The following is a 22,442-nucleotide window of genomic DNA, read 5'->3' as shown; positions in this document are numbered from 1 at the left end:
ACTCCACCACCTAACTGCTATATGATCTTGGGCAAGCCACTTAACTCCTTGGGGCTTCAGTTTCCTCTTCTGTAAAGTAGGGATTCAGACAATAACTGTTCTCCCTCCTATTTATACTGTGAGCCCTATGTAGGACAGGGATCTGTGTCTCACCGAATTATCTCGCATCTACCGCAGTGTTTAGTTCAGTGCTTGGCCCATAGTAAGCCCTCAACAGATACCACAATTATTAATGATCATTATTAAGGGTCAGCCCAGTTTTTTTTATGGTATTTGCTAAGCACTTACTATGTGCCAGGCAGTATACTAAATGCTGGGGTTGATTGTTATAGTATACTCTCTCAAGCACTTAGTACAGTGCTCTACACTCAGTAAGCACTAAGTGAATGTGATTGATTGACACAAGTTCATCAGTCCGTGTCCCACGTGGAGCTCACAATCATAATCCCTATTTTACAGATGAGGTAACTAAGCACTGAGAAGTGAAGTGACTTGACCAAGGTCACAAAGCAGCAGACAAGTGGGGTAGTTAGGATTAGAACCCAGGTCCTTCTGACTCCCATGCCGTGCTCTTTCCACTAGACCATGCTGCCACGGGCTGTGCTGGATGGGTGAGGTGTGTCAGCTAACAAGGGGTGACCCTCCTTACCCTTTCCCTGAAAGGGAACCACAGTCTCCGTGTGACAATGGCGGGACTGAGGCACCACCACCACCATGCTGGTATTCATGCCCCAAACTTGTCCCTCTCTGTGGGCCCAATGGGACCACCCCTCCAGGCCTAACTCGGCCTTCCCTCTGAGAAGCAGCGTAGTCTGGTGGTTAGAGCACAGGCCTGGAGTCAGAAGGACATGGGCTCTAATCCCAGCTCCGCCACTTTCATTCATTCATTCATTCAATCATATTTATTGAGTGCTTACTGTGCGCAGAGCACTGTACTAAGCACTTGCTGTGTGTCCTTGGGCAAGTTACTTAACTTCTCTGTGCCTCAGTTACGTCGTCTGGAAAATAGGAATTCATTCTGTGAGCCCCATGTGGGACAGGGACAGTGTCCAACCTGATTAGCTTGTATCTCCCCCAGTGCTTTGAACAGTGCTTGACACATAGCAAGCGCTGAACAAATACCATATTTATTATCATTATTATTCCCTCCCCTCTCCAGTAGCCAACTAGGTTTCAGGACCTATGCAGGCCCAACTCTCTTTAGATACAATTCAGTTCAATTTTGGTCCCTGCAGATCAATTGTGCACCATCCTTTCCATTCAGGTATAATAATAATGGCATTTATTAAGCGCTTACTATGTGTCAGGCACTGTCCTAAGTGCTGGACGGACACAAACGAATTGAGTTGGCTGCAGCACCTGTCCCATGTGGAATTCCCAGTCTCAGTCCCCATTTTTCAGATGATGTAATTGAGGTCCAGAGAAGTGAAATGACTTGCCCACGGTCACACAGCAGCAGACAAGAGGTGGACCTGGGATTAGAACCCATGACTTTCCGAATCCTAGGCCCGTGGTCTATCGACTATGCTATTCATTCATTCATTCAATCGTATTTATTGAGCACTTACTGTGTGCACAGCACTGTACTAAGCGCTTGGGAAGTACAAGTTGGCAACATATAGAGACGGTCCCTACCCAACAGCGGGCTCAAAGTCTAGAAGACTAGTTGCAGTCTAATTTGTATGCCATGCCACCCGGCACATCCAGCGCCAGGGCCACAGCTTTGCCCCGCACTACTCGGGTGTCGAACGGAAAAGAGAAGGCACAGACTCTGTATTCACGTAATCATCTGTAATTATGTACATATCTGGAATTTATTTATTTATATTAATGCCTGTCTCCCCCTCTAGACTGTAAGTTCATTGTAGGCAGGTAACGTATCTATTTATTGTTGTATTGTGCGCTCCCAAATGCTAATATAGACTGCCCTGCACACAGTAAGTGCTCAATAAATATGATTGAATGACTGACTGCCCTTGGGAAGCTTGCACTCTCATGAGAAGACAGGGGAGACACACAGACGCGTGGCACAAAGATGCAGCCTCTTCTGTCTACATCCCCAGGGAACGGCGGGCCTGGGCCTTTTTCCACCAGGCCAGAAATGAGGCTTATGGAAATCCGCGCCTGAGGATCTGGGCAGTTCTCCCTCCCGGCCACTTCTCCCCCTCCTCCCCCAGGGGAGTGGCCCAAGTGATACCAAGTGGACTGCCTGGAGAGATGGAAATGCATTTGGTTTAGGTGGAGAGATGTCAGCGAGAGCCTCCGGGTCTCGGGGCCGCTTCGTCCGCTGGGTGGTCACTGTCCTGGCGGGGCTGGGCACCTCTGCGGCCACCTCGGACTTCCACCTGGCGGGAGACTACGTTCTTGGGGGGCTCTTCGCCCTCCACGCTAATATGAAGGCAACCGCACCTCTGGATCATTTATCAGTGCCTAGGTGTAAAAAGTAAGTATGCGACTAGGGCGATGGTGAGAGAAAGTGGGGAAGGATGTTTGCAGTGAGAGGACTTTTTCAGTGTGTCGAGGGGAAGAGCAAATTCCATGTAGATGGCAAAGGGGACTCAAGGGATATCAGTGATTGATTGACTAATTGATTGATTGATGGATTGAATGATAGTGGAGAAAAGAACCAGGGCACTCCAGAGCCTGAAAACTCAATTATCCGGACAGGTTTGCAGAGTCTTTCTTGGAGTGCTTTCTTACAGTGCTCTTCATGCAGTAAGCACTCAATAACTACCATTAATTGACTGAGCAGCAGGTACAGAGCTCCTAGTGGAGCACACCCATGGCACCAGTAAGGAGGCTGCTGTGATCCTGGTGTCACTCGGGGACAAGTCTCAGTTTCCCTAGACTGAATAAAGGGGATTCACCTAGGACATATGTATAGCAATCAATCAGTCAATCATATTTATTGAGCACTTACTGTGTTCAGAGCACTGTACTAAGCGCTTGGGAGAGTACAACATAACAATACAACAGACACATTCCCTGCCCTTATTTATTTATATTAATGTCTGCCTTCCCATCTAGACTTTAAACTCCTTGTGGGCAAGGAATGTGTCTACAAAATACCACCTCTATGCAGATGATTTCCAAATCTATGTCTTCAGCCCTGATCTCTCTCCCTCTCTGCAGTCTGGCCTTTCCTCCTGCCTTCGAGACATCTCTACTTGGATGTCCTGGTGTCACCTCAAACTTTATGTGGCTAAAACTGAACTTCATACCTTCCCACCCAAACCCTGTTCTCCCCTTAATTTTCCCATCACTGTAGACAGCACCACCATCCTTTCTGCCTCACAAGCCCATAACCTTGGTGTTATCCATGACTCATCTCTCTCACTCAATCCATATATTCAGTCTATCACTAAATCCTGTCAGTTCAATCTTCACAACGGTCACTAAAATCTTCCCTTTCCTCTCCAGCCAAACTGCTCCCACTTTAATCCAAGCATGTATCCTATCTCTCCTTGTAGCAGCCTCCTTGCTGACCTCCCTGTTTCCTGTCTCTCCCCACTCCAGTCCATAGTTTTCTCTGCTGCCCGGATCATTTTTCTACAGGAACATTCAGTCCGTGTTTCCCCACTCCACAAGAAGCTCCAGTGGCTATCCATCCACCTTTGCATCAAACAGAAACTCTTCACTGTTAGCTTTAAAGCACTCAATCTCCTTGCCCCCTTCTACCTCACCTCACTACACCCCTACTTCACTGCAGCCTGCACATTTGCTCATCTAGTGTCAACCTATTCATTATACTTCGATCTTGTCTACCTCACCCCCGATTTCTTGCCCTCCCCCTGCTTCTGGCCTGGAATGCCCTCCCTTTTCACATCCTACTCTTCCCACCTTTGAAGCCTGGCTGGAGTAGAAATTGGGGCTCCCCCATGTATTCTAAAAAAAAAGTATTACTGCATAATGAGACAGACCTCTACACAGCTTGAAGGGCTGTAGGGATCCTATTGCTTTTAGCCTTGCCTGGAGTAAGTGGGGCAAGAGAAAAGAGATTTTTCAGCCTGATGTTGCAGGTGGGGAGATTGGGGACCAGAATGAAGGAAGAGCTTTCCCCATATGCCACAAGGAAGGGAGGTCAGAGACAATCAATCAGTCGATCACTGGTATTTATTGGTCATTTATTGTGTGCAGAGCACTGTACTAAGTACTTGTGAGAGTACAATGCAACGAAGTTGGTAGTCACCTTTCCTGCCCACAAGGGCCTTTACAATCTGGAGTGGGAGACAGATTGTCTACATTGTCTACAGTGCTTTGCACATAGTAAGCGCTCAATAAATAAGATTGATTGATTGATTGACAGTAAATATATATATATATTTAATATATCTATATAGTTATAGACACAGATATAGTTATAGACATAGATATAGGTCTTACATAAGTGCCGTGGGGCTGAGGATGGAGTAAATATCAAGTGCCAAAGGGTACAGATACAACCAAATGCACAGGGGATGCAGAAGGGAGAGAGAATAGGGGAAATGACGATTTAGTTAGGGAAAGCCTCTTGGAGGAGAGAGGATTCATGATTTTTATAAAGCTTTGAAGGTAGGGAGAGCAGTGGTCTGTCGTATATGAAGGGAGAAAGAGTTTCAGGCCAGAGGGAGGATGAGAGCAAGGGGTCAGCGGTGAGATAGATGAAATCAAGGCACGGTGAAGAGGTTGGTATTAGAGGACTGAAATAAGTGGTCTGGGTAGTGGTAGAAAATCAACAACTTAAGTTAGGAGGGGGAGAGCCAATTGTCACCGTGCTGAGAACCTGGGGGCTCTTGTTTGTACTTCCCAAGTGCTCATTATAGTCAATTGCATTCAGTAGACACTCAGAAAATAATATTACTAACTGTCTCACAGTAAGGCTAGGCCTTGGAGAGGCCACGCTTGTGGCAGGACTTGATTTCCAGACCACTGCCCAAAACCATGGCAACAGTTGTGATGGGAGGGGGCTTGTAGTAACTTACAGTCTCCCACCCCTGTCCCCCCAAATCATTGACTTGCATCCCCTCTGGTGGGTTGGCGTGGTCACATTTCCCAAGAGTGATGCTGGTGTGGGCCCAATCTTGTCATAACTTGGGTGGACAGATTAGCCACCGTGGGAATGTGGAACTGGTGGTCGTGTGTTGCAGGGGTGGGGATGGGGGTCCCTGCTTGTCCCTCACCTCTCACCATTCAACCTCCCTCCTCTGGCCTCCCCTCAGCTCTGAAGTCAGGGTGGTGGGCTACAACCTCCTGCAAGCCATGCGCTTTGCGGTGGAGGAGATCAACAACCACAGCAGCCTGCTGCCGGGCATCACCCTTGGCTACGAGATTCTGGACGTCTGCTACATCACCAACAACATCCAGCCTGCCTTCTACTTGCTATCCAACAACGATTACCTCCTGCCCATCCTACACAGCTACCATGACTACCAGCCTCGGGTCGTGGCGGTCATTGGACCCGGCACCTCGGAAGCCGCCGTCACCATGGGTGATCTTTTCTCCCTCTTCTTCATCCCACAGGTAGGGTGGCCTGTTGCCGTGACAAGCCATAATCTTCCGTGACTCCCTATGTGCTCCATACCCCTATGTGCTCTAGGAATGGTCAGGTTCAGAGGGGCCTGAAAGGTGGAAGGAGGATGCCAGGGAGCAGGGAAGGAGGCTCCTCCCTTGGGAATCTTCCCCACCAGTCCTTGGAGGGCTAGCTGAAGAAGTCAGATTAAAGGAAGCTTTAAGAAAGAAGCATGGTGTAGTGGATAGAACACTGGCTTGGGAGTAAGAAGGTCATGGGCTTTAATCCTGGCTCTATCACTTGTCTGCGGTGTGGTCTTGGGCAAGTCACTTCACTTTTCTTTGCCTCATTTACCTCATCTTTCAATGTACAGAGTTACTTCTCTGCCAAATGGAACTAACATTGTGAGCCCAACAATGGACATGGACTATGTCCAACCCGCTTAGTACAGTGCTCTACACACAGTAAGCACTCAGTAAATATGATTGAATGAATGATTAGCTTACATCTACTCCAGTGCTTAGTACAGTGCCTGGCACATAGTAAGAACTTGACAAAATACCATTTTAAAAAGAGGGTGAGGTTGCTCTTGACTGTCCCCCTCTTACATCCCCTCTCCATAACCCTTCCCCATCACACATACACCTGCCTCTCTCCCAGGGCCAGGCAGCTCATTCTCCCAGGATTTCATCCCTAGTCTGACAGGAGTGGGCTAAAAGGGTGTGACACATTAATAATAATAGTATTATTTGTTAAGCACTTACTATGAGCCAGGCACTGTATTAAGCACTGGGGTAGATGCAAGCAAATTGGTTTGGACACAGTCCCTGCCCCATGTGGGGCACACAGTCTCAGTCCCCATTTAGAAAAGAGGTAACTGAGGCACAGAGAAGTAAAGTGATTTGCCCAAGGTCACACAGCAGACATGTAGTGGAGCCGGGATTAGAACACATGACCTTCTGATGCCCAGGCCCATGCTCTATCCTTTACACGCTATCCAGTAGGACTACAGTAATAATAATAATAATAATAATAATAATAATGGCATTTATTAAGTGCTTACTATGTGCAAAGCACTGTTCTAAGTGCTGGAGAATTTTCAAGGTGATCAGGTTGTCCCACGGGGGGATCACAGTCTTAATCTGGAGAAGCAGCGTGGCTCAGTGGAAAGAGCACGGGCTTTGGAGCCAGAGGTCATGGGTTCGAATCCCGGCTCCGCCACATGCCTGCTGTGTGACCTTGGGCAAGTCACTTAACTTCTCTGAGCCTCAGTTACCTCATCTGTAAAATGGGGATTAAGACTGTGAGCCCCACGTGGGACAACCTGATCACTTTGTACCCCCCCCAGTGCTTAGAACAGTGCTTTGCACATAGTAAGTGCATAACAAATGCCAACGTTATTATTATTATTATTAATCTCCATTTTGCAGATGAGGGAACTGAGGCGCAAAGGAGTGAAGTGAGTTGCCCAAAGTCACACAGCTGACAAGTGGGAGAGCTGGGATTAGAACCCACGACCTCTGACTCCCAAACCCGGGCTCTTTCCACTAAGCCATGCCAGAGGTCGGCAATCCCCTGGGCTTCATGGGGGTGACAATCCTCGTTATCTCTGAGGGGCCGCCTCATATAGGTCAAGCACTGGCATCCTTTTCAGCTCCCGCCCTGCCAAGTCAAAGCCCTCCCCACCCTCTGCAGCTGTGTGGATGGGGGCAAATCCCGAGGTAGCTGCCCGTGGCCTGGACGGCACCGGCCACACCTGGAGCCCGCTGGTCCCCTCTCTCCTCCTCCAGATCGCCTACAGCGCCAGCAGCCAGCAGCTGCGGAACCCAAACCGCTTCTCCAACATCTTCCGCACCAACCCCCACGGGCCGTCCCAGGTGGAGGCCATGATCCACCTGCTCGTCCACTTTGGCTGGAACTGGGTCATCGTCATCCTGAGCAGCGACGACTACGGGCAGGAGAGCGGCCGGCTCATCAGCGACCGGCTGCCCAAGGACATCTGCATCGCCTTCCAGGAGTTCCTACCGCGCCCCTCCCAGCCGGACCGACGGCAGCTGGAGAACGTCGTGAGGAGGATCAAGGAGAGCACGGCCAGGGTGGTGATGGTGATGTCCCCCGACATGGTGCTCCGCGGCTTCTTCCGCGAGGTGGTGCGGCAGAACCTGACGTCCACCGTGTGGATCGCCTCCGAGTCCTGGGCCGTCGACCCCATCCTCTACAGCCTCCCTTTCATCCACCGGGCCGGCACCTTCCTGGGAGTGACCACCCAGAGCGTCAACATCTCCAGCTTCCACAGTTTCCGGATCAGGCGGACCAGGGAGGGGCCGGAGCCGGCCAACAGGACCGCCTCAGGCGAGACCTGCAACCAGGAGTGCGAGGCCTGCCTGGGCACCATCCAGGCCCTGGACGACCTCCTGACCCGATCCGGGGAGCGCTTGGTGTACAACGTATACAGCGGGGTGTACGTCGTGGCTCACGCCTTGCACCGCCTGCTCGCCTGCAACCTTACTAGCTGTCGCAAGAAGGTGGTGTACCCCTGGCAGGTGAGCGTCCGGTAGTAGTGGGAGTAGTAGCAGTAGCAGCATTTACTGAGCATCCACTTGGTGCTGTGCACTGCGTTGGATTCGATCATATTTATTGAGCGCCTACTGTGTGCAGAGCACTGTACTAAGCGCTTAGAAAGTACAATTCAGCAACACATAAAGACAATCCCTGCCCACATTGGGCTTACAGTCTAGAAGCTGTAGAAGTACTACTAGTAGTAATTGTGGTGGTAGTGGTGGTGGTAGCAATAGTAGCATTTATTGAGCTACTTTCTTACTACAACTCAGCTCACCTACTTTGTTCCTCTAATGCTAACCTTCTCACTGTCGTCTATCTCGCTGCAGACCTCTCGCTTACATCCTACCTCCGGCCCGGAACACCCTCCCTCTTGATATCAGACAGATACTTGCTCTCCCCCACTTCAAAACCTTACTGAAGGCACATCTCCTCCAAGAAGCCTTTCCTGACAAAGCCCTCCTCTCCTTTTCTCCCACTCCATTCTGCACCGCTCTTACTTGCTTCCTCATTCATCCTCCCTCCCATCCCCAAAGCACATATGTATTTATCTGTATATGTCTGTAATTCATTTATTTATCTATTTATTTATATTAACCTCTCTCTCCCCTCTAGACTGTGAGCATGTTGTGGGCAAGAATGGGTCAGTTAATAATAATAATAATGATGGCATTTGTAAAGCACTTACTATGTGCAAAGCACTGTTCTAAGCGCTGGGGGGTTACAAGGTGATCAGGTTGTCCGAAATAGGGCTCACAACCTGATATATTGTGATATATAGTTGATATATATATAAGTTGGATATATATAAATATAGTTGATATATTTTACTCTCCCAAGCCCTTAGTACAATGCTTTGCACATAGGAAGTGCTCAATAAATACAATTGAATGAAAGAATGAATGAATTGAGCATTCACTTGTTGCTGTGCACTGTGCTAGGTGCTTCAGAAGTACTGGTGGTAGTAACTGTAGTAGTAGTGGTAGTAGTAGTAGAATTTATTGAGCATCCACTAGGTGCTGTGTACTGTGTTAGGTGTTTCAGAAGTACTACCAGTAGTAATAATAATGATAGCATATATTAAGCGCTTACTATGTGCAAAGCACCGTTCTAAGTGCGGCGATAATAATGATAGCATTGTAGTAGTAGTGTAGTAGTAGTAGCATTTATTGAGCATCCACTTGGCACCATGCACTGTAGTAATTGTAGTAGTGTAGTAGTAGTAATAATATTTATTGAGCATCTTGTTGGTGCTGTGCACTGTGATAGACTTCTAGACTGTGAGCCCATTGTTGGGTAGGGACCGTCCCTATATGTTGCCAACTTGTACTTCCCTAGCGCTTAGTACAACGCTTTGCACACAGTAAGCGCTCAGTAAATACAACTGAATGAATGAATGAATGATAGGTGCTTCAGAAGTACTAATACAATTACTCCCAGGCCCGTGGTCTATCCACTAGGCCATGCCCCTTTAAATACCATATCCCCCGCCCATAAGGACCTTACACTCTAAACATTTATATCTTGAGTGGTCAAAAGAAGTAATCGAGCACACACGAGTGCTAAGGAGAGTGTTAGGTTCACAAGTACTTGAGCTGGCTGAAGGAACGATATGGCTCAGAGTGCTGGGAGATGAACTGGCAGAGGTGGGATTTAGGGCGAGATTTGAATGTGGGCAGAGCTGTGGTCTGTCTGATGTGGCGAGGGAGGAAATAGCCGTGAACAGTAACGACTGGATGAATGCAGTTTGCCTGGCACCAAGGCGCTATTGCTTCACTGTCCATAACCAGCAAATTGGTCCTGTTACATGGCCAAATGAGACTAACAATAATAATAATATTAATTATGGTATTTGTTAAGCTCATACTATGTGCCAAGCACTGGTCCAGAAGCAGTGTGGCATAGTGGTTAGTGGGAGTCAGAAGGACCTGGGTTCTAATCCCAACTCCACCACTCATCTGCTGTGTGATCTTGGACAAGTCACTTCGCTTCTCTGGGCCTGAGTTACCTCAGCTGTAAAAGGGGGATTAAAAGTGTGAGCCCCTTGTGTGAAGGGATTGGGTCCAACCTTATTGTTGCATTGTACTTTCCCAAGTGGTTAGTACAGTTCTCTGCACACAGTAAGCACTTAATAAATATGATTGAACGAAAGAATGAATGAACTTGTATCTCCCGTAGTTCTTAGAATAGTGCTTGGCACATTGCAAGCGCTTAACAATACCATTATTATTAGGGTAGAGACAAGTACTGGAGAGTTTCCAGTACTCTACCAGGCTCGTCTATGGGAGGGAGAGTCAAACAGAGGCCTATCCATTCCATTTCGTGCTTGGGAAGTGGCTAGTGAGTGGAAGGCAATCGGCTACAAGTCAAAACTCACCTGTGCTGGGCAGCAGCAGCAACATGGGAGAGTCGAGGGCAGAGACTCGAGTTTACTGCACCAAAGAAGGCAATGGTAAACCATTTCCATATTTTTCCAAGAAAACTCTAGGGATACACTATCAGAACAATTGCGGATGGAGAGAGGGGTGTTCTGAGAGAGGTGCGTCCATGGAGTAACTATGGGTCGGACCCAGGGGACTCCACTCTTCACCTCTGCCAAGTGGTTTTCTGGTGGAAGAAATATCTGTGGTTTGATCTTGCCCACTTCCTTTCCTCAGACCACGATTCAGGGCTCTAGGAGAGGGAATTGGCTCAGATCCACTGGCTTCAGGGGCCGGTGGAGGGGACGAGCAGGGTTAACCAGATGTACCGTCTGTACTGTATTGTCTTGCCCAAGCGCTTAGGACAGTGATCTGCACACAATAAAGACTCAGGGAGAGCCGCATGGTCTTGTGGAGAAGCAGCGTGGCTCAGCGGAAAGAGCACGGGCTTTGGAGTCAGAGGTCATGGGTTCAAATCCCGGCTCCACCAATTGTCAGCTGTGTGACTTTGGGCAAGCCATTTAACTTCTCTGTGCCTCAGTTACCTCATCTGGAAAATGGAGATGAAGACTGTGAGCCCTCTGTGGAACAACCTGATCACCTTGTAACCGCCCCAGCACTTAGAACAGTGCTTTGCACATAGTAAGCACTTAGTAAATGCCATCATTATTATTATTTTTATTATTGTGGAAAGAGCCCAGGCCTGGGAATCAGAAGAATTGGATTCCAATCCTGGCTCTGCTGTATAAGACCTTGATCAGGTCACTTCACTTCTCTGGGCTTCAGTTTCCTCAACTGTAAAATGGGGATTCCATACCATTCTCCCTCCGACATAGACTGAGCCCCATGCCAGAAATGGACTGTATCCATCCTAATTAACATGTACCTACCCCAGTGCTTGGAACAGTGTCTGACACACAGTAAGTGCTTAACAAATAAAATGAAAAAGGGAGTGAGGAGAGACAAAATGGGAGCGTGGCTTGGTGGAGCTGTCCACGCTTACCAACCCAAGCGCTTAACGCAATGCTCCGCACACGGTACATGCTCCACAAATACCATTGATAGATCGACTGATTCATTGATGGTGCCGCAGATTGCAGCCAGGGGGTTGAGGTCCAGGGAGATCAATCAATCAATCAATCAATCAATCAATCGTATTTATTGAGCGCTTACTATGTGCAGAGCACCGTACTAAGCACTTGGGAAGTACAAATTGGCAACACATAGAGACAGTCCCTACCCAACAGTGGGCTCACAGTCTAAAAGGGGGAGACAAAGAACAGAACCAAACATACCAACAAAATAAAATAAATAGGATAGAAATGTACAAGTAAAATAAATAAATAAATAAATAAATAGAGTAATAAATATGTACAACCATATATACATATATACAGGTGCTGTGGGGAAGGGAAGGAGGTAAGATGGGGGGATGGAGAGGGGGACGAGGGGGAGAGGAGGGAAGGGGCTCAGTCTGGGATGACCCCATGGCAGCCCACCCCCCGGACCGCGTGCTGTAGCCCCTCCCTTCGACTCCACCCTCTTTTCCCCTTTCCTTTCTGCCTCTCAGCTGCTGAAGCAAGTGGGCCAAGTCAACTTCAGCCTCCTGGGCCACCAGATCTCCTTCGACAGATACGGCGATCCTATCATGGACCTTGAGATCATCCAGTGGCAGTGGAACAGCGGCAAGAGCTCCTTCCGCAGCGTGGCCCTGTATCGCTCGGAGGAGAGGAGGCTGCGGAGCCTGGGCTGGGACATTACCTGGCACACTCCCAACAATGCAGTACGTCTCTGCCTAAGGCTCTCTTCCCCAATCTCCCTTCCACCCCCCTCTAGTCACGGTCTTGGGGGGCAGAGAGACATCCGGCTGATAAAGGTTCCACTCCTGAGGTCTCCGTGTAAGCTTATCATGGGCAGGGAATGTTCATTCATTCATTGATTCATTCACTTAATCGTATTTATTGAGCGCTTACTGTGTGCAGAGCACTGTGAATGTGTCTACCGACTCGGATGAGAAGCAGTGTGGCTTAGCGGAAAGAGCATGGGCTTGGGAGTCGAAGGTCATGGGTTCAAATCCTTGTCAACTTTGTGGCTTTGGGCAAGTCAGTTAACTTCTCTGTGCCTCAGTTACCTCATTTGTAAAGTAGGGACTAGGATTGTGAGCCCCATGTGGAACAACGTGATAACCTTGTATCTACCCCAGTGCTTAGAATAGTGCTTGGCACTTAGTAAGTGCTTAACAAATGCCATCTACATTACATTACATTACTCTCCCAAGCACTTAATACACTGCTCTGCACACAGTAAGTAATCAATCAATCGATTGTATTTATTGAGCTCTTACTGTGCACGCAGCAGGGTACTAAGTGCTTGGGAGAACATTCATTCAGTTGTTCTTCAATTGTACTTATTAAGCACTTACTGTGTGCAGAGCACTGTACTAATCGCTTGGGAAAGTACAATCAACAATAAACAGTGACATTCTCTGCCCACAACGAGCTTCCAGTGTAGGTGGGGGGAGACAGACATAAATACAAATAAATAAAATTTCAGCTACATACTTAAATTCTTTGGGGCTCGGCGGCACTGGGGGGAGAGCAAAGGGAGCAAGTCAGGGTGACACTGAAGGGAGAGGGCGATGAGGAAAGGGGGGGCTTAGTCTGGGAAGACCTCTTGGAGGATATGGGTCTTCAGTAAGGCTTTGAAGGAGGGGAGAGTAATTGCCAATTTGTACTTCCCAAGCGCTTAGTACAGTGCTCTGCACATAGTAAGCGCTCAATAAATACGATTGATTGATTGATTGATTGATTGATTGATTGTCCGTTGGATTTGAGGAAGGAGAGTGTTCCAGGCCAGAGGTAGGATGTGGGCCAGTGGTCAGCAGTGAGACAGTTGAGATTGAGACACAGTAAGAAGGTTAGCACTAAGAAGCAAAGTGTGCGGGCTGGGTTGTAGAAGGAGAGAAGCGAGGTGAGGTAGGAGGGGACAAGGTAATGGAGTGCTTTAAAGCCAATGGTGAGGAGAATACAATCTAACTGAGTTGGTAGACCCATTCCCTGCCCACAGTGAGCTTACCGTCTACAGGACTCTTGGTAAATACCATTGATTAATTGACTGATTGATTGATTGGGCCTGTTCTGGGGGCTCGAATGATAGGACTATTGGTTGATTGATTGTTGGCCCCAACTATGTCAATCTTCCTCTCCACCCATCCTCTCTTCACCCTCCTCATTTCCTTTTCTTGCTCTCCAAATCCCTAGGCCCTTCCTGTGGCAAACACCCTGGGCTCCCCTCCCCCTCATCCTTCTCACCCAACACAGGACTGGTCTGTCCAGGGCCAGAGAGGATTTGTCAATGATAATTCTTTTTCAGTGCCACCTTGCAATGGTGTCTTGATCTCTCTGCTTGATGGACAGCCCTTCCAGCTGTTCCATCCCCTGAGCCCTGCCCTCTGTTGCCCCTCTTCCACCATGGGTGGCTCAGGGGAGCACTGGACTCCAGTCAGCAGGCAGGTTGGCAGGGGGCAAAGAGGACTACCCACCCCCTGGGCCACGGCTGGCAGCGATGCTTGGTCGAGGACAACCAGGATAGGTGATCACAGTTGCGGATCAGTTATGTCTCCATTTTTTTTGTCAGTGGTATCTGTTAAATGCTGTGTGCCAGGGACTGTACTAAGCACTGGGGTAGATACAAGCTAATCAGGTTGGACAAAGTCCATGTCCCAAGTGGGCACAAAGCCTTAATCCCCATTTTACAGATCAATCAATCAATCGTATTTATTGAGCGCTTACTGTGTGCAGAGCACTGTACTAAGCGCTTGGGAAGTACAAGTTGGCAACATATAGTGACAGTCCCTACCCAACAGTGGGCTCACAGTCTAGAAGTCCATTTTACACAGTCCATTTTACAGATGAAGTAACTGAGGCACAGAGAAGCAAAGTCTCACACAGCAGACAAGTGGCAGAGCCAGGATTAGAACCCAGGTCCTCCGGCTCCCAGGACTGGGCTCCACCCATGAGGCAATGCTGCTTCTCTGAGCTTCTCTGAGCGTCCCCATTAGCGTGAGCTCATGTCTCCCCTCCCTCGCCCACCAGACTGACTTCCACCCTGCTTCTGTCCACCGACAGACATGGGCACGAGAGCCAAAGGTTGTGGAAAGGAGAGGCAGAGCACATTGTATTTCTGGAGGGGCACTGCCTGATTTTTGTTATATCTCTGCCTGGCTTCTTCCGAGCTCTGGGTAGTTGACTGCACTTTTACCCGGCTGGAAAAATGGGATCTGAGAGATATGGGGGCAGCAGAATTTCCTTCCTAGCCCTGGGATCCCCTGCTCCAATAGGAGCTGGAATGACGCTGGGCTTCGGGAAGCAAATGATGCTGGAAAACTGCTGCTCAACGGTTCGCTTGGTGCAACAGTGACACTCAGTGGCTTGTTCAGTTCTTTCCCAGTGTCCAAGCTTACAGTGTGCAGAGCACTGTACTAAGCGCTTGGGAGAGTACAGTATGACAGAGTTGGTAGATACGTTCCTTGCCCACAACAAGCTTACAGTCTAGAGGGGGAGACAGACATTAATATTAATAGTTACAGGTTTATACATAAGTGGCATGGGGCTGGGAAGGGGGATGAATAAAGGGAGTAGGTCAGGGTAATGCAGAAGGGAGTGGGAGAAAAGGGAAAAAGGAGTAAGTCAGGGAAGCCCTTTTGGAGATGATGTGCCTCCAATAAAGCTTAGAAGGCGGGGAGAGTGTCTGTCGGATATGACTAGGTGGTCCAGGCCAGAGGCAGGACATGGCCAATAGGTTGGTGGCTAGGAAGACGAGATGGAGATACAGCGAGAAGGTTAGCATTAGAGGAGCGAAGTGTGCGGACTGGGTTGTAGAAGAAAAGTGAGATGAGGTAGGAAGGGCCAAGGTGATTGACTGCTTTAAATCCAACGGTAAGGAGTTTCTGTTTGAGGGGGAGGTGGATGGGTAATGAGCAGAGGTTCTTAAGGATTGGGAAAACATGGCCTGAATGAGAGGGGAAGACATTCCAGGCTGGGGGAATGGGATGTTCCTTGGTTCATCACCACAATTGGCATTTTTCAGGCATAGTAATAATAATAATAATAATGGCATTTATTAAGCGCTTACTATGTGCAAAGCACTGTTCTAAGTGCTGGAGAGGTTACAAGGTGATCAGGTTGTCCCACGGGGGCTCACAATCTTACTCCCATTTTCCAGATGAGGTAACTGAGGCCCGGAGAAGTGAAGTGACTTGCCCAAAGTCACACAGCTGACAAGTGGCAGAGCCAGGATTAAAACCCATGACCTCTGACTCCAAAGTCCGTGCTCTTTCCACTGAGCCACGCTGCTTCCCTGCATCTACCTGACGTGTCCCGAGTGCTGTTAAATGGCCCCCGGTCCCCTTCTCTGAATCCTTGATCACATCGCTCCCAGGGCCTGGAGCTCCCTCTTTGCTCCCAGCTTTCTGGCGCAAATCCACCAGACCTCAGGCCTAGCATTTGACTATTTGCATCATCCTCAGTTATACGTTCAATTGTACAGTCATTTCTTTATTCTGATTTATCCTGATATTCCCTCCTGACCTATTCGCCCTGTTCCCCATCTGTTCCTTAGTCTTCGTCCTGTTCCTACCATTTTGTTTGTCTCCCTCAATAGAATGTAAACTCCTTGAGGGCAGAGGATGTGTCTTCTTTTGTACTTCCCCAAACTCTTAGTTCAGTACACTGCCCTTAATAGGTATTCAGTAAATATTGTTAATAATAATAATGGCATTTTATTAAACACTTACTATGTGCAAAGCACTAAGTGCTGGGGAGGTTACAAGGTGATCAGGTTGTCCCGGGGGGGCTCACAATCTTAATCCCCATTTTACAGATGAGGTAACTGAGGTACAGAGAAGTTACTAGCCCAAAGTCACACAGCTGACAATTGGCAGAGCCGGGGTTTGAACCCATGACCTCTGACTCAAAGCCCGGGCTCTTTCCACTGAGCCACGCTGCTTCTCTATTACTGCTACTACGGCAGCATGGCCTAGTGGATAGAGCACTGGTCTGGGAGTGAGAAGGACTTGGGTTCTAATCCCAGCTTCGCCAATTGAATGCTCTGAGACCTTGGGCAAGTCACTTTACTTCTCTCTGCCTCAGTAACCTCACCTGTAGAATGGGGATTGAAACTGTGTGCCCCTTGTGGGAGGGGGACTGTGTTCAACCTGACTTGCTTGTACCCACCCCAATGCTTGCTACAGTGCTGGCACATAAATGCTTAATGAATATCATTATCATCATTATTATTATTCCTGGTCATTGAGCATCATGAATTCCTTTATTTCTTCCCATTCAGATTCCATTCTCAATCTGCTCCAATAAATGTGGCCGGGGGCAGTGGAAGAAGCCAGTAGGGGTACATTCCTGCTGCTTTGAATGCAAGTCCTGTGAGGCTGGGACCTACTTCAATGAATCAGGTACGAATTCTTGGCCCCGAAAAAAAAAAATCTGTTCAGTTCCTTCCTTGATGGAGGGGAGGAGAGGCGGCATGGGATTAGGCTGGAAGTGGTTCTGTCTAGCCCTGCAATCTGACCTAGAGGGTTCCTGAGTTAGATAAAAGGTACTCCCGTTGTCCCACATGGGGCTCACAGTCTTAATCCCCATTTTACAGACGAGGTAACTGAGGCATAGAGAAAGAAATGAAGTGATTTGCCCAAGGTCACACAGCAGTTGTGGCAGAGCTGGATTAGAACTCATGTCCTCTGATTCCCATGCCTGAGCTCCTTCCACGAGGCCACGCTGCTTTTGGATAGATCTGAGGGTTTGAGTCCCTTTTGAGAAGGACTTGGTAAGTGTTTACATGGCCACTAGATTGTGAGCTCCTCGAAGGCCAGGACTGTGTCTACCAACTCTACTGAACCATACTTTCCCAAGAGTTTAGCATACACTAGGTGCTCAGTAAATACCATTGACTCATGGATTGAGCTGGTCTGGACTGAGATGAGGAGGAACCATGCCTATTTTCTCTCATTACTGTTCCTTTTTGGCTTCTTTGGGCCCAAATGGGGAAGATCCCATGTACCCCAGCTGGGGATGATGATGATCCCCAGAGAAGCAGCATGGCTCAGTGGAAAGAGCACGGGCTTTGGAGTCAGGGGTCATGGGTTCGAATCCCGGCTCCGCCAATTGTCAGCTGTGTGACTCTGGGCAAGTCACTTCACTTCTCTGTGCCTCAGTTCCCTCATCTGTAAAATGGGGATTAAGTCTGTGAGCCCCCCACCGTGGGACAACCTGATCTCCTTATATCCACCCCAGCGCTTAGAATGGTGTTTTCCAAATAATAAGCACTTAACCAATGCCATCATTATTGTTATTATTATTATGATGCTGCTGCTGCTGATGGCAATAATGGAGTCTTCCATTTTGAGTGGTGGCTGAGCTTCAGGCCTGAGACTTCAAAATCAATAACCTGCGCAAAGGAATTGATTCTAGTGACTGCAGTTTGTGCCGGGCCACGCGTATTCTCTGGTTCCTGCTAGTGGTGTTCCTCCTGAGGCTGAAGGTGCCCCACTTGAGCAGGCAGGGGGGCAGCACGTTGAGAAGGGCAGGAGAAGGGCTCTTACCTGGGGGGCCAGTGATGGGCGAGGTGACCACGGCACAGCGCCGAAGCTGGGCCTTGGCCCCGGAACTCAGCTGGTTGTTGCTCCTCCCAGCAGCCTGCAAGTCTAGCTGCATTTTTGTGATGTGCTCCCTTGCTCATGTGCTGCCCTGCCTCCTTCCCCATCTCCCCTGCCTTGGGAATTGATTTCAGGAGGCTGGGCAGGCACAGGGCAACACCCGAATTCTGGGCATAAAGGGGGCCTAGGTCCAGGCCAGTATGACTTAGCCTGAGCCCCCAGATTTCCAACCTGAGCAGGCCTTTGGGCTAATCAGGTTGGACACCATTCGCGTCCCACTCGGTACTCACAGTCTTAATCCCCATTTTCCAGATGAGGTAATTGAAAACAGAGAATTAACTTACCCAAGGTCACGCAGCCAAGAAGTGGTGAAGCCGGGATTAGAACCCAAGTCCTTGTTACTCCCAGGCCCGTGCTCAGTCTATTAGGCCACACTGCTTCTCAATCTGGGCAGGGAACCTGTCTATCAACTCTGTCATATTTTACTCTCCCATGCAGTTAGTACAGTTCTCTGCACTCAGTAAGTGCTCAATCAATCAATCAATCGTATTTATTGAGTGCTTACTGTGTGCAGAGCACTGTACTAAGCGCTTGGGACGTACAAGTTGGCAACATATAGAGACAGTCCCTACCCAACAGCGGGCTCACAGTCTAAAAGGGGGAATAAATGTCACTGAATGCTTGATTGATCTTGTTACTATTGTACCAGGCTGAGGGCAATATAATAATAATAATAATGATGGCATTTGTTAAGTGCTTACTATGTGCAAAGCACTGTTCTAAGTGCTGGGAGGAGATACAAGGTGATCAGGTTGTCCCACGTGGGGCTCACAGTTCTAATCCCCATTTTACAGATGAGGTAACTGAGGCCCAGAGAAGTTAATAAGAATAATAATAATAATGATGGCATTTATTAAGCGCTTACTACGTGCAAAGCACTGTTCTAAGCTCTAGGGAGTTCACAGGGTGATCAGGCTGTCCCACGTCGGGCTCACAGTCTTAATCCCCATTTTACAGATGAGGGAACTGAGGCATAAAGAAGTGAAGTGACTTGCCCAAAGTCACCCAGCTGACAAGTGGCAGAGCTGGGATTTCAATCAATGACCTCTGACTCCAAAACCCGGGCTCTTTCCATTGAGCCACATTAAGTGACTTGCTCAAAGTCACACAGTGGGAGTAGAGCCCATGACCTCTGGCTCCCAAGCCTGTGCTATTTCCACTGAGCCACGCTGCTAGTAGTATTTGTTGAGCACTTATTGTGTGTAGGGCACTGCATTAAGTGCTTGGGAGAATATAATACAACAGAGTTGGTAGATATATTCCCTGCCCACAGTCTGCTTACAGTCTGGAGAAGTGTGGTTCCTGCTGGCTGATGCAGGGTGAATGCCCTCTCCCCTCTGGGCCTCAGCCTTTCCGTCAGTCAATTGTATTTACAGTCAACTGTCAGTCAAGTGAAAGCACTGTTCTAAGCGCCGGGGAGATTACAAGGTGATCAGGTTGTCCCATGGTGGGGCTCACAGTCTTCATCCCCATTTTACAGATGAGGTAACTGAGGCCCAGAGAAGTACCTGTATATATGTATATATGTTTGTACATATTTATTACTCTATTTATTTATTTTACTTGTACATATCTATTCTGTTTATTTTATTTTGTTAATATGTTTGGTTTTGTTCTCTGTCTCCCCCTTCTAGACTGTGAGCCCACTGTTGGGTAGGAACTGTCTCTATATAATAATACTAATACTACTACTACTACTAATAATAGGCATTTATTAAGCGCTTACTATGTGCAAAGCACTGTTCTAAGCGCTGGGGAGGATACAGGGTGATCAGGTTGTCCCACGTGGGGCTCACAATCTTAATCCCCATTTCACAGATGAGGTAACTGAGGCCCAGAGAAGTTAAGTGACTTGCCCAAGATCACACAGCAGACGTGGCGGAGTCGGGATTTGAACCCATGACCTCTGACTCCAAAGCCCGTGTATGTTGCCAACTTGTACTTCCCAAGTTCTTAGTACAGTGCTCTGCACACAGTAAGCACTCAATAAATACAATTGATTGATTGATTGATTGAGCATTTACTATGTACACGTTTACTATATAATGTGTCTATTATATTGTCATATTGTACTCTCCCAAGCACTGTACTAAGTACTCGGGAGAGTACAATATGACAATATAATAGACACATTCCCTGCCCACAACGAGTTTATAGTCTAGAGGGGGAGACAGACGACAAGATAAATAAATTGTAGATATATACATAAGTGCTGTGGGGCTGGGAGGGGAGATGAATGAAGGGAGCAAGTCAGGGCCATGCAGAAGGGAGAGGGAGAAGAGGAAAGGAAGTTTCAGTCAGAGATGGCTTCTATAAGGCCCAGTCAATGGGCAGGGTTATTCTTGTAATCCTACCAAGGAGAGGAAAGTGTTGCAGTTGTTTGAAGTTCACATGGTCTGGTGGGAGACACCAACCTTTCTGTTGACGGGGGAAGGGGGCATCTTTTGGAGGGGGCACAGGTGGCATTTGGCGATTGGCACAGCTAGCTGTTCATCAGCATCCTCCTATTAATGTCATCTTCACCCAGCTGGGGGCTGTGCGCCTAGTACAAATGAAAAAAACAACAACAATGATAGTAATAACAATAATAATAATAGTGGTATGTCGTAATCATTTACCATGTGCCAAGTCTTGGCATAAACCCAATGCAATCGGGTCAGACACAGGCCCTGTCCCACATGGGGCTCCCAGTCTAAGGAAGGCACAATTCCAACAAGAAGCAGCATGGAAAATACCCTGGCCTGGGACTCAAGGGCCTGGGTTCAAATCCTGGCTCCATCATTTTTCCTGCTGTGTGATCTTGGCCAAGTCACTTTATTTCTCTGAACCTCGGTTTCCTCATGTAAAGTGGGCGTTCAATACCTGTTCTTCTTCCCTCTCAGATTATGAGCCCCATGTAGGAGAGGGACTGTGTCTGGCCTGATTACCTTGTATCTATCACAGTGTTTGGCAGGTAGTTAACACTTAAAAAATACCATACTATATAATTATTGTTATTATTATATATCTATCCTTCCCACTCTTGGGAAAACAGGAGAGTTGGGGGAAGGAGGGTATGCCCCAAGTATAGCCCTGGCTGTTCCTGCACTAGCATCTCCCCCTTGCCTTGACCTTTTCAGAGGAATTCGGGTGCCTCAACTGCCCAGAGACCCAGTGGTCCCTTCCCCGGAGCACGGAGTGCTTCCAAAGGAGGTTGGTGTTTCTGGACTGGCACGAGGGGCCCACCATCGTCCTGATCGTCTTCGCCACCCTGGGCTTCCTGAGCACCCTGGCCATCGTGGCCATCTTCGGGCTCCACCTCCAGACTCCCATGGTGAGGTCCGCGGGCGGGAAGATGTGCTTCCTCATGCTGGCTCCGCTGGCCGTCGGCTTCGCCTTCATTCCGGTGCACATCGGGAAGCCGACGGAGTTCATGTGCCTGTGCCGGCAGACCGTGTTCACCCTCTGCTTCACCGTCTGCATCGCCTGCATTGCCGTCAGGTCTTTCCAGATCGTCTGCATCTTCAAGATGGCCAGGAAGTGGCCCCGGGCTTATCACTGCTGGCTCAAGTACCACGGGCCCTACGTCTTCGTGGCCCTGTTCACCACCCTGAAGGTCGTCATCATTGCCACCAACGTCATCGCCAGCAACTACGCCCCCACCACCCGGCTGGACCCCGAGGACGCCAACGTGATGATCCTGACTTGCGATCCCAACTACAAACACGCCTTGCTGTCCAACACCGGCCTGGATCTGGTGCTCTCCGTCGTGGGCTTCCTCTTCGCGTACATGGGCAAGGAACTTCCGACCAACTACAACGAGGCGAAATTCATCACCCTCAGCATGACCTTCTATTTCACCTCGTCCGTGTCCCTCTGCACCTTCATGTCGGTATACGAGGGGGTCCTGGTGACCATTTTTGATGCGGCCGTGACGGTGGTTAATCTCCTGGGGATTAGTTTGGGCTATTTTGCTCCCAAATGCTACATGATCCTCTTCCACCCAGAGCGCAACACGTCTTCCTACTTTCAGAATATGATCCAGGGTTACACAATGAGGCAGGACTAGGTGGTCACCGCACCAGTTGCGAAAGCAGAAAGTCCTTGTTTTTTCTCGATGTCAAAAGCTAGAGAAGACCTTTGGGATTCTGTCACTAAGCAGGACAACCCAAGCTGTCTCAGAGAGAGCCAACTCTTTGAGATCTCCAGGGAAGGGGGAACCTCTTCTTCCCTCAGGGACTTTGAACAACCTCTTCTCTGCATTTGCCAC

The 22,442-nt window shown here is 48.6% G+C and overlaps 1 protein-coding gene across 1 annotated transcript; it reads left to right on the top strand.

The window, feature by feature from the left end:
- Positions 1 to 2,246: 2,246 nt before the first annotated feature.
- TAS1R2 (taste 1 receptor member 2) lies at positions 2,247 to 22,241 on the top strand. Its single transcript, XM_038747302.1, has 6 exons — positions 2,247 to 2,443; positions 5,199 to 5,499; positions 7,279 to 8,031; positions 12,038 to 12,250; positions 16,813 to 16,933; positions 21,313 to 22,241. The coding sequence occupies exons 1-6, from the start codon at positions 2,247 to 2,249 to the stop codon at positions 22,239 to 22,241; spliced, it is 2,514 nt and encodes an 837-aa protein (XP_038603230.1).
- Positions 22,242 to 22,442: the final 201 nt, after the last annotated feature.

Source organism: Tachyglossus aculeatus, chromosome 5, assembly GCF_015852505.1.
Source record: "Tachyglossus aculeatus isolate mTacAcu1 chromosome 5, mTacAcu1.pri, whole genome shotgun sequence".
Classification (NCBI taxonomy): Eukaryota; Metazoa; Chordata; class Mammalia; order Monotremata; family Tachyglossidae; genus Tachyglossus; species Tachyglossus aculeatus.
The sequence above is the reverse complement of the archived record's forward strand: the minus strand, read 5'-3'. Positions and strand labels throughout refer to the sequence as shown.

Bases quoted from the DNA above. Each gene is read 5' to 3' on its own strand.
- TAS1R2 (XM_038747302.1), top strand. From the start codon at position 2,247: ATGTCAGCGAGAGCCTCCGGGTCTCGGGGCCGCTTCGTCCGCTGGGTG. The intron at 12,251-16,812 runs GTACGTCTCTGC...CTTCCCATTCAG, and splicing joins GGCACACTCCCAACAATGCA to ATTCCATTCTCAATCTGCTC. The intron at 16,934-21,312 runs GTACGAATTCTT...TGACCTTTTCAG, and splicing joins GACCTACTTCAATGAATCAG to AGGAATTCGGGTGCCTCAAC.